The sequence below is a fragment of the Argentina silus genome, assembly GCF_951799395.1.
Source record: "Argentina silus genome assembly, chromosome: 8".
Lineage (NCBI taxonomy): Eukaryota > Metazoa > Chordata > Actinopteri > Argentiniformes > Argentinidae > Argentina > Argentina silus.
The window spans coordinates 6508795-6521759 of record NC_139662.1 but is presented as its reverse complement, the minus strand read 5'-3'; the positions used below and the strand labels follow the sequence as shown (position 1 = coordinate 6521759).

At 40.7% G+C, this 12965-nt stretch overlaps 1 protein-coding gene across 5 annotated transcripts in view; it reads left to right on the top strand.

Moving 5' to 3' along the window:
* The first annotated feature begins 387 nt into the window (after positions 1–387).
* Positions 388–12965, top strand: part of ptpn11b (protein tyrosine phosphatase non-receptor type 11b) — a 28273-nt gene continuing 15695 nt past the window's right edge. For 4 of the 5 annotated variants that reach the window (XM_083675573.1, XM_083675570.1, XM_083675572.1 and 1 more), the window contains exon 1: positions 388–499. In XM_083675573.1, the coding sequence (XP_083531699.1) occupies positions 486–499 (14 nt within the window). In that variant the 5' untranslated portion in view covers positions 388–485. Of the gene's footprint in view, positions 500–7791; positions 7836–12965 lie in introns of those variants that run through there. The other variant, XM_083675571.1, reaches the window with a different exon arrangement.

Genomic DNA, 12965 nt, shown 5'->3' with positions numbered 1-12965 from the left:
AGAAATAACACTTAGCAAAAGATGCGAGTTGAGAGCTGGGAGTATTTAAATATCTCAATAAGACTGTCTTGTAATCACATTGATTTGCAGCATAGTAGCCTATAACACGTTTACCTTGAGTATGTAGGCCTACACTAATAACTATTATACTGTACACTACATTGTGCACGCACACACACACACACACACACACACACAGAGCTGGATATTATGTATTCTAAAATGTTTAATTACAACAAATATATAGAGACATACATAGCTACTGATGAATAACATTATGTTAGCCACAGCGGCCCATGGTAAAATGCATATCCCTTTGGAGGCGGGGTATCCGGCGATGATATGTCTTTGGAGTTAAACATTGTTCAACAAACGCCCTCCCGAGTGCACGCTCCAACAGTGACACGGCGAAGGCGTAAGGGAAGGCTCACTTTATTTGACTTTCCCTTCTCATTCGAGGACCCTTGACAGCCTTCTAGACTGCTATGACGTCTCGCAGGTGAGTCGGAGTTGATTGAAAACCATGTCATGAACCTGAAACGGACGATACTTTCACCCTCGTATCAGCGTTTTAAAAAAGCTGTCTACCTCTTTTCAGGACGTGCAGCGCATAGAGTTGGACTTATGACCAAAAGGGCTCCGTGCCTCGTTTCCTCTTCTGCACTTTAAAAAGCACGAAGCGCATTGTAATTGTGTTATAGTAGGATTTTTCGCTTTATCGGCAACCATCTGTAGCCTATGTATGCTGATAAAACTTGATAGTCAGTGCCAGTTTTATCGCTGAACGATTCATTTGCAAGGAAACTAATGTCATTCATTTTTTAGAAGCTTTTTTCACGATAAGAGCATTTATCTACCAGGCACCTTGTTGTCGTTTGCCAACTGAGAAATGCGACAATTAAGCTATTTATGAAAAAAAATGCGCGTTCTCTCTCTCTCTCTCTCTCTCTCTCTCTCTCTCTCTCTCTCTCTCTCTCTCTCTCTCTCTCTCTCTCTCTCTCTCTCTCTCTCTCTCTCTCTCTCTCTCTCTCTCTGCAGGAGAGAGTGAGAGGTACCAAGGTGCACGGTTTGGCATATAATGTGTATCAATTTGTGTTCTTTATTGAAGCATTTGGAATGTTATCTTGGCGGTATAAAAAGGTGTGCAACCAGAAGTTTGGGGGAGTACATTTTGGGGAGTATATGTTGATCAACTGACTGAATTTTGAAACAGTAGGCTTATTCTATGATTTGTCCTCTGACTTGATGACATTCATAAACTCAGACAACAATTCAATCAATATCAGTCAGTGTGTTTAAAAACTCCCAAGTCCATTTAATGATGTGTAGGTCTACACCTGAACAGTAATGTGGTATGTTGGACAGTTATTTGAAGGCAGGCTTATGCAGAGGGCTCTCGTTGTTGACACAGGTGGTTGTTTATACACTGTACTTCTATAGAGTGGTGTTGGTGAGGCTTGCTCGATATTCATTAAATATTAGCAGCACAGCATACTGTTGTGAGAATGTATTAAAGTAAATGGCAGCTCATTTTGCAGCATACAGTATAAGCAACCTTTCATCAAATACTTACAATATGCTCCCAATTCAATCAATTACAGATAGCTAGAGTGTTCATTGCTTTTATTACATGAATCCACACATTAATTTTTGCCATGGATTTTTGTCCTGGTAACCATGTCTGTGATTTTTTGGAATTGGGGCCTTTGACTTACTGTTTTGTGACAATATTCCCACAACAGTACTTTTGTCAATAGCCTGACACAAAACAAACACTTGAATTTGCTCTCTCATTTCTTTCCATATTCGTGCTGGATAAAACGTAATAACATAACTTAACTTCTGTCAAGTAAATCCATTAGGATACATAGACAACTAGTGCTTTACCCCGATACACCATCCACCATTTGTTTTAGGCAAGCATATCCACCACACCAGAAGATGAATTAGTAGATTTTAGTTTGAAAAAATCAAATTCTAATCAAATGCAACAAAGGCTAATGTTATTAACTGCCATTGGAATCAAGCTACATTTACGATACCTACAATATGTTATGTAAAACTCTCCTTATACTGTATTTGTACTGTATACTGCATTTATATCAGATTTTTAAATCTTTGCAGGTGTGGTATAAGGTCAAGTTCGGCAGCTGTGGAGGTCAGTGTGCTTGTGTAAATGAATAAACACAAAATCCAACCAATGGAATTTAAAATACATTATCTAATGTATTAGAATGCATTTAGAACAAACATTTATACATACTGTAGTCAAGCATTTGACCTTCAACCTTTTGAAGCATAAAGTGCAATGATTATAAAGAACGAGGCATCTATATTTTGGTTTGATACAGATGAAGGTATCCAGAAGGACACTTTGACATTGGTTTGCTAAAAAATGTTGACTTGAGCAATCATTTCCAGTGTTCCGCAGAATCTGTCGACAAAGTTGTTTATGATTTCAAGAATATTGACTCAAAATACACCGTCAGCAATCTACAGGTTTATAGTTTACATACTGTAGACACCCCTCTATGGGCACACTCTGAGCAAGACCAGAGATGCACCATATCAAAGTTCACTTTCTCAAAAACAGAATGACTGCTTTACTGTATGTGTCTAAGAGGTAGAGTTGTGAGAAATGAATGGATGTTGGATAACAACAGTTTAGTTTTGCAATGCAATAATTATCAGAAAACAGAAAAGCATTTATTTCTGCTCTCTGAGAACGAAGTATTGTAATTCATCCATGTCAGGTGGCAAAAATAACAGCTTTCCACCAGTAATACTGCCTAAATATGGGTTTAGCTTTTGTGCATCAAAGCAACTTGTGAAATAGCCATTTTGGCTTGTACCCTGGGAACTAGGTGGGTATCTATTATACAACCGTTTGATCAGAACAAGCATTGTGATTGGTTGAGAGGCGTTCAAAGCCGTGATGTCACGGTTAAATCACCTGTGATATTCATACACCGCAGTAGATTAGTTTATCATGTTCCCTTGACAATGTTTGTCGTTTTGGGAACTATATTTCTCAGCGCAGGGCAGAAGCCACCACACAATCTATAACAAAAATAAATACTTAAACCATTGTTTTCTTGTCACAATTTTCTGATTTGTTGTGTAACAGTTAACAGTATAAAAGCAACAATAAAATAATAAATCTTGGGCATTATTGCTTAAATCTGTCCTTTAATTTAAGGTTCTAAGCTTTGTGTCAAGTTGTCACAATGGACAATTGATAGTTTCATTCACAGCTAGTAATAGGATATGAATAGTATGATCATATGATTTCTTTTTTCAGACAGGGCACAGCAGGGTCCCCAGATCAGCTAGCCTTAAGGGCAGCTAACATTAAAGTTATCTATTGAAACCAATCAAGGCCACATTCTTTCAGGCAGAGAGCAACTGAGCTAGATGGTGGGGCCGCCCTGTCTAAGTACCCTAATGGCTGAGGAAACAGAAACACTATTAGTATAGTTGGAGTTGGTTTGTGAGTGTTTGTTTCCATCCTTTGTCACTGGCATAGTCATGTATTCCGTCTGTGGTGCACTACTTCCTGCTCCTGAGAACCACAAGAGAACTGACACATCCAGCACAACAATAGCCTGGGTGCCATCTTGCTACCATTTTGTCTGCTACTGATATTATATTTTGGCAACCCAACCAATTTGAGTCACAGTGTTTTTTACAAAGGTTTGACGGTTAGTGTGTTCCTCTTTTCTTGCCAATTGTCATCACACGACATGAATCACAATGGCAGGTAAATTGTCAGTGATAGTGAATTTAGGTTCATGTCATTCTAGCAGGCTTTACAATACTGTATGTCATTTTACTGGTCCATCGAAGCCACTCGAAATACATTGTTAGAAAGTGTTCCACCATTGGAAAGCTCCTCTGGTCCTTTTGTTTATGGAACAAGTCCTGTCTTTCATTGAAACTGATCTAGCCAGTTGAAAGCAGTTAGTCATTTTGAGTCGATAAGCAGTCAGGAAAATAACAGCCAATGTGGAGAAATAAGATAGCCCTCCTGAAATTTCCAGGAATTCACAAGAAGAGGTGTTATGGCCAAAATTGAGCTGTACAATAATTATCAATGCAATCAAACGCTTTCATCTTTCTCCCTGCTGTGTTTGATTCAGGCTTTTCTAAAAACCTGTTTGACAAATTCAGCACTCTGAAAACTAGCATTCTGCCAGTTTGTATCTGATGGAAATACACACACACACACACACACACACACACACACCCACACACACACACACACACACACACACACACACACACACCAGCTAGTTTGTTCTGAATGTGACTTGAAGTAAGACTAATGTTTCTGTTATTTGGATATGGTTCATGAAGTGTTGCTATTTTACTCAAAACCTTGGGACTTTCCAGATGGGTGCATGTAGACAAATAGAAAAAGGTTTAGGTCAGAGAAAGAAGAAGTTCGTGACTAGGTAATGACTAAAGCCGGGCACTGTGTGATTTTAGCCAAGAATATGCCACGAGCCAGATTCTCACGACAACATGCACATAATGGTTGTAAACACGGATCATGTGTGGTGAACTTAACGCCTTTACTTGCACAGTGTGAGTTGGTCAATGACATGAAGATAAGACATTCATGGTGTTGTGGCTCCTTTCGACTTGTGCAGTGTGAGAGGTGCTATGGGGCGACATGAGGAAACTAATGGAAATCTGGGATGCTGTAATGGCGATGGCAACACGCAAGTTGCGTTTGAGACCAAATTAGAAGACTCTCATATGCAGTATGAACGATTTTTGTTAAAATCTCACACTGTCACACATGTTTTATTATCAGAGGCTACGTTTTTGAAGATATTTGTTTTCTCTGGCTATCTTCAAACCATCAGTTTTTCAAGTACCTGCTGTGGTGTATTCTTTGTCTTCACAATGACTGTATAACATAGCATAGATGTAGGCACTGTGGTGCTGCTTGCTCCTAAGTTATTATGGTTCAGTTATTATGGTGTGGTTATTATGGTTCAGGCATTGAGGATTTTTAGCAATGTGAAGACATTCAGTACTGTAGCTGTGTTGTTGCTGGCCTTCGACAACTGTTAAAGGTTCATTGAAGTGATATTTGAGGTGGTGGATTAGCTCTCAAAATGATTTGAACCGAGACTGTATGATAATTAGTTTACAATAAACCATCAATGCGGCAAAGACTGAGGACCCCACTCTTCTCCTTGCCTGCTCAGTTTAACCTGTCCCATGTAACCAGAGTAGCGGCTCTCGTTTGACACTGTACATACCCTGTGCTGGCGTGCTCATGCAAGTTAAGTGGCTCGTCCATTAAACTAGAAAAGCCAGATTTTTTGGCAATTTGTTATATCAGTGCACACAATCAGGAAGGCAAGCTAGTCATCCTCTACTTGTCCATACTATTCTGCACATTATACCATACCATAAGCCTACGATCAAAACAAAAACGCTAAGTTAGCCGCTACACTAGCTGGCTAGTGCTACAAAGTGATGTGGAAAATCCAGTCACTGAGGGTGGGTTTCCACAGCATGTAAATACCCCAGGATCATCAACTGTTCTAAAAATACCCGCAACATTACCAAAATCCACACCCCAGGGCTGGTCTGTGATCCGATATAGCCCTAACAGGGGCTTTCATGCTGCGTTGGGGGCACTAAGTATATCACCTTTTTGTCACTGGGCCTAGCCAGGGCTTTAAATAGCCAGGCTGTATTGAACTTGAGACATTATGTAAGAGGATAGAGCCGGTGTGCTGGATGCACGTGGGGCCTCTGTTTCCCCTGTCCAAGCTAGCGAGTGCTGCCTGAGTGCTGTGCTGAGCTCTGTCTCTGTTTTCTCTATCTCTGTCTCCTCTTTCCTTCTGGTTATTCTCTCTCTCTCTCTCTCTCTCCTGCAGGCTCTCTGTCTGTCTGTGTTAGCTACACGTTCTATTCTCCCCCCCTTCCTCCCTAGCCAGCCAGCCCTGATACGGGGAAGTGGAGTGCCTGGTAGTTGTCAAAGGGAAGCCTATTCTTGGAAAGCCCCGAGTCACTCCTCCAGTCATGTTCTGGGAGAATATAGAGAGATGAGGGTGATATTTGCAGCCTTGAGGACACCACAGAAAGGGCACTTGAAGTCGTTTTATATAGTAGTTCTGTTGAATTCATACAGTAGTATAGTAAGTCAAGTTGTCTAAATGTATTTGTGATAATAATATTTTTGAAAGCAAACCTGAAAATAAATGTTTATTTTTGGTGGTGCCTATTTCCAAAAGCGATTTCTCAATGAGAGATGGGGCAAGTGTGGACATTAACAGTTAATCATTCAACTGCACACTGAAAGAGAAAAAGAGGAAACACACTTGCTCAGACTTACATAATAACAAGCTCAATCGTGCAGCAGTTCTGCTACAAAATGTCATTATTTTTCCTTTGAAATTCTAGATAGAATTGCTTCCATTCTTCGGACTATAATACATTGATCCATTGTATGAATTTATTGTGGAGGAGCCTGCAGACCTGAGGACCTTAAGGGTGAACTTGTTAACCATTAGAGTCCTCATGGCCGACTGAATAAGGACCCCTGGGAGTGGATAAGGCTTAACCAGGGGCTTACGAGGGAAACTCTTGAGAAGCTGGCCTCATGGTTTCATGTGTGGGCACAGGCTACAAGTGACATGAGCTTTCTTGGGAAAGTCGTCCAGTTTCCTAAGTGTGACCTAATAGTGATTATTGTAGACAAACTATGTTCTTTATTTTTTGTATACTGTAAATTATGCCAAAAGGGAATATCTTCAAGATTTTAAAAAAATTCTAATTTTTTTGCTCTCAAAATGTTTGATTTGGTCCAATTCCTGGTTGAGTATAGTGTTTTTTTGCCCAACCAGTTTGTCTTAAAATGCAGTTGCAGCACTCCATGCTTCTCCATGCTTCTCCATGCTTCTTATTCATCCTAATCTGAAGTAATCGTACAGTAATCTTGTGGTGCACTAAGAAAATGAAGGTCAGCCTAATGATAGGGCTCTGGTGAATCTAAATGTCCACTCATGTGTTATTGCATGGCATATCTGACTAGATCCAGATCATTTAGAGATGAAGAATCTCTTTATGTCTGTTTCATTTGATTTTTCAGAATAACACATAGGAGCAACTGTACCATCATTCTGAAATCGCAGGATTGGTAATTTAACTATAGCCAGCTACTGTAGAGCTAATTGTATCCAGCATTGTATTTCCTCCCAAACAGTAGCAACAGATGTTGCATAAAATGTGCCGCCAGTAACCACACCCTCACATGATTTGGAATAGCCCTAAAAGAGCAAACAACAAGCTAAATCAAGCACACCGTCAAGCATACCTCAATTACTCTCAAGTATTTGGCATAATGTCAAAAACCCAGATCTAATGGGCTTGCCCTTAAAATTGAACAGGCCACCACTGCCAGTCAGTGTGCTAGGTAAGCCACTCTCCATTCCAAGCATGGAAGAAAAGAGTTGCACAGCAGTAGGAGTCTTGTGTTGGCGTGGCGATGCTACTTCAGGTTGGTCTCTTCCAGAGGGGATGGCCTGATAGCCACTGCTCAGAGGCTGATAGTGTGAGCAAGCCAGGCGTGCCTATCAGGACAGGGTTTGTGCTCATCCAAATCCCAGATTAAACACCCCCGCCTCTCTCGCTCCAACCTGGATGCCGCAGCAGCAAGCAGCATTACTACAAGTCCCTGCCCCTCCTCCCCTCCTCCCCTCCTCCCTCCCTCCCCTCCTTGCCTTGTGTAACTGTGTCGGGGAGCTGGATTACTAAGCTCTGAGGCAACTGAACCAAGGGGGGCCCTGACAAGCTCCAGCCAGAATGGTGAGGTAGGACAAAAGAAATCTCCATTCAACTTCCTTGTAATTATTGGCATGTCTTAATGCCCACCCACATCCATTTCATATTTCAATCCAGTGATTATATTGTAGTTGCTGTTTGAAATGTGCATACTCTTGTTGGCCTCGTCTTTGGACGGTGTATGACTTAATATGCATGTTGTAGGGAACACTTAGGGAACACTTATATGGATGTATGTGTATGTATGTTGGGGCATCCTGTGGGATTGACCCAGCTGAATGGCTGAGTGTTTGGGGATAGACCTCAGCAGTGTGGTGACCCAGGGCAGGGACCAGCGGGTCTGGGTCAGGATTAGTGCAGTAATTGGTGAGCGTGCTCTTTGTTCAATGGGGCATCAGGGGTTGAAGGTGGGTTGGGGGGGGTGGGGGGCCTGCAGACTAGAGCCCAAAACTGAAAGTACTAGTGACTGCTCTCCCTTGCCCTTTGACCTGCAATGCAGCAAAGCTATTTAGCTTGGGTTAGAGTTGGGCATTTAGTGCGATTCCATTTACACAGAAGAAGAATACATTTATGAACATGATTGCATGTATTGTGCTCTCCATTCATAAAAAAGGTGGTATGATGTATTTTGAAAGTTTGACCGAAGGTTTCGTTGAATTTGTAGGGTCACAGATGTCGTCTGATTGATGCTTGGAACAGATTCAGAGACTAGTCGGATTGCTGCCATTGTTTCATCCTAAATTTAGTGGGGATTAGCAACGTATGGCATTATTTTCCTCTGATACATGTTATACCATGTCACAGTCAGAAAATGATTAAGAACAATACCACAACTAATCTGTCTTCCAGCCAACACAATAAAACAATAAAAGGGGTTTACTCACTTGCAATGTGTTAGTAGAACACTGTTCTACAATAAGTAATATTGCTTGTTATCTTGTTCTTCTTCTACATGTAAGTATAGGTTTACTTTCTGCACAGTTTAGCCACATACTGTAGGAGAATAAAAACACTTGAATGTTACAGAAAATTCAGTTACTGTATGAACAGGACCAAAGTACTGTACCGTATATTCCTGCCTTCATGGCTGGACTGTTTTATGGAATAGAGTGCCATATCTAAGAAGTTATAAAAGCAACATGTGGCTATATCAGACTATGAATGTATTGTAGGCTCTTCAGAGTGCATTCAGTTTAAGCATGGCACAACACAAAGCACACAGATCTACTGTAAAAATGGTCCACCTTGATTGACGCAGTTAACAGATTTTGATGGTTTTTTTATGTTCTATCGTCATACCGTACATACTGCTATTCTGTTCAGTTTTTCCCCCTGTGGTAATAGCATGCTATTTATGCGCTTACAACATTTTTTTACGGGTTTCATTTGAACCTCGACAGACATGTTAAAAATTCCACACAGAGAATGGGATCTATACTAGATGCTTGGTGTAGACAGGACATTGTGCTTAAACGTAAACAACAGTTATAGAAAAGTGGACATATTAAGTTGACAGTCAGTGTGCAATATCTTTTAAAGAAAGATATTGTTGTCATCATCCCTCTAAAGTAATGACACATGCTATCCTACATGTACTGTAATTAGTGAATGAGTTTGTGTCAGGTGGATAATTCAGTGACCTTTTCTCTACAGTCTGTCATTCATTGCTGTGTATCCCACATCCACTCCATTGTTAATACGAGGCCGGCCCTTTGATGAGGCTTGTTCAATCCCCCCCCCTCCTCTGCCATGTATTTGTGTCTAATCCCTTGGTGAATGCCAGTTGTAATCGGTTACGATTTGTTTGAAAAGTTCTCTCTCTAATCTGCCTCCCGGGGTGGAATGAAAAAGCATGGTGCCCGGGGTGGATAAGGGGGTCAGGTGCAATCTGGGCCAGTGGTGGTCCCCAGATGTCAGCCTGCCTCTCATATGGCGTTGCCCCAACCCCCACCGACCGGCTCCACTATGTCACTGTTGCCCTCTGTCTCTCTGTCTCTCTCTCTCTCTGTCTTTCTGTCTCTCTGTCTCTCTGTCTCTCTCTCTCTCTGTCTCTCTGTCTCTCTGTCTCTCTGTTTCTCTGTCTCTCTCTCTCTTATCTCACGTGAATCTGCTTTGTGAATGACAAGCTTCACTGTCTGATTCATGGGATCTAAGACTCATCATCATCATCATAAAAAAAGCATGTGATGACGACAACTGCTGTTGTTCAGACTGCGGACTCTGCTTACTCATTTGACATTTTAGGGACTAACAAAAGTTCAATAAATAATGAGTTCAATAAGCCTAACTTGGATTTTGGGGAAAAATAGGAAAATTAAATGATGGTATCACAGCAACTTGAAGACGGTTTTGAATTCAATGTATGAAATATATTAGCAGATATCCCATTTTGATAGGCCTTTTGGCCTTATTTTATGAGGACAGCACAATATTTTTCTAAAAGCCTTAAACTAAACGATCTATTTCTGTCATGTTATTTTTTGCTTAAATATGAAAATACCCAAACATTTGCAACTGCGAGAACAGTGGGATATCAGTCCCTCCAGTATTTCACCATGCTTTGTTGATATCTGCGGCCAAACATTTAGCAAATGTTTTTAGAATGATGTTAATGTCACTTAAAGCAATAAAAAGTCATGTGTCCATTCTAATAAGATTGATGACTTTCTCTATGATTCAGCACTATGCATGGAGTACTAAACAACTTGCCCCCACTGTTGTGTAAAACATTGGGAAATAGGGATTGGGAATCATATTTTTGTAGGCAAATTAGATGGATTTTTGTCTCTGCCTGTCAGTCAACCTCCATCAGCTTCACATGTGAACACGCTGACAGGTGACAACACAGTTTGTTGATGTGCTATATATATCAATGTTGATGCGTGGTTTTGATTTATGCTTTTTTCATTTGACCCTTTTATACAGTAAAAGTGCGGTGATTGGTTAAAATGCGCACGGTATGGTGGATTTTGCATTGCATTATGCGATCACAAAATCCTGGAAAGCCTGGGATATGATCTGGCAGAGATTGTATGTATATATATATATATATATTTTTTTTTTTTACCCTTTATTGTGATGTTCACTGAGTTTATGGCTGTAAATAATCCTTTGTGAATTGTGGGGGAAGGAAAGCGATGGTTTTGCAACTGAAATGCATGTGTCCTGTGACTCACTAATTCTATAAATGTCAGAGTCAAAAAGTAATTTTTCCCGTTCTAGTTGAATCACTGACATTTACATTTCTCTCTTTTCACTGAAGCTCACCACAACTCCTGCCAGATATGGTGTATCATAACTCATTCTCAAAACAATCCACCACAGTGGACTTTTCAGTCAGTTTTCTGGACATAGATTAAGCCTAGTCCTAAACTAAAGGGCATTTTCAATGGGAAATTCCATAAAGTGTCATTTTACACATTACTTACACATTTTGTGGTTACTAAATGGTTAATGCAACAGGTGTATTATACAAACAGTTTAGATTAGATTAGATTAGATTCAACTTTATTGTCATTGCACAGAGTACAAGTACTGAGACAACGAAATGTAGTTTGGCATCTAACCAGATGCGAAAGGCATGATATTGTACACAGTACATGGTATTACATTATAAGGTATTACAGTGAGTATTAATAAGTTAATATACATGAGATGAATATCAATATATTATGTACATTTGAACAAGGGCAATAGGTCTTGAGGTATGTTACATATATGTAAGATTTATAATTGGAGACCAATATAATAAATATGGTATGTGCAAACAAGCAGTAGTGCAAAATCTAAATTGAAGTCCTGAGTGTGCAGCCAGTAGAGGTATGGGGGGAGGGTACACTGATACTGGGAGTCACTGTTCCTCTTGTTGGGGGGTGTGTGGGGGGGAGGCTGCTGGGGGGGGGGGGTGCTGGGCTACCGCCGGGAGTTCAGCAGAGTAACAGCTGCAGGGAAGAAGCTGTTCCTGAGCCTGCTGGTGCGGGAACGGAGACTCCTGTACGGCCTCCCGGATGGGAGGAGGGCAAACAGTCCGTGGCTGTGGTGAGAGGTGTCCCTCCTGATGCCTCGCGCCCTCCGCAGACACCGCCTGCGCTGGAGGACCTCGATGGCAGGGAGTTGGGCACCGCTGATGTACTAGGCAGGTTTCACTACCCGTTGCAGGGCCTTCCTGTCAGAGATAGAGCAGCTGCCATAACACACTGTGATGCAGTTTGTCAGAATGCTCTCGATGGTGCAGTTGGAAAAAAAAAGAATAAAAAATTAATATACTCTTGAACATAAAGCAGCAAAATAGGTCCTGAGATTCTTCCTGTTGGGCTGGATACTAATTACAACACTAAATAGTGTTTTTTTTAATTCAACTGGCTATTCCTCAAATGATCTGCATATGAGTATATAGTAGAGTACAGTTGTACAGTATAGTCTGATACAAGTATAAGTATTCACCAATGTTTTCTCTCCAAATTGTTGTCCAAATCACCTTAAGAACGTGTGAACATGTGAAAACAGCTTCCAGTGCGTTCTGTAAATCAAAAACTAGGTATTGCTAGTTTGGGGATTTTACCCTGAGTGATGTATTTGGGGGTAATTACATGTTTTTTGAAAACTACAAGGATCTTTAGAGAGGAGTAAGGTTACAATTTCTGAATTAGTTACTGCCTGGTTTGTTTACATCCTTAAGAACCCTGCTAGCGTATGCATCTATCTTGTGTTTACTGACGTGCATCTCAGCTTATGGTATGTTAATTTGATTCTGTGGAACTTTGGTGAAGTCATAACTGGCATGAATGCATTCAGGTGCTTTTGAAGTGGGAACAACTCTTCAAACAAAATGAAATTTTGTTTGCAATCCATAATGAACAAAACATAGATTATACATACGAAGTGATTGTTAGCAATGAAATTGCTATGAAAATGTTGAAATTGTACAATAAGATGAATACTGTTGACATTTTTACCACAAGGTGAAAGGTTACCGTGGATAGGTCACAACTTGTAAACTCTGGTATCGTCATACTGGTCAGAGTATCCCACTTGGAGCTCTAACTTGGAGGGTCGCTCTAGTGGTTCGTTCCCACTTAGTTTCCACACCTCATATCTCAGAGTTTCCTACAGCTGCCGAACACAGCATTAGACGCGCCTCCGTGGTTGGCTGGGAGGCG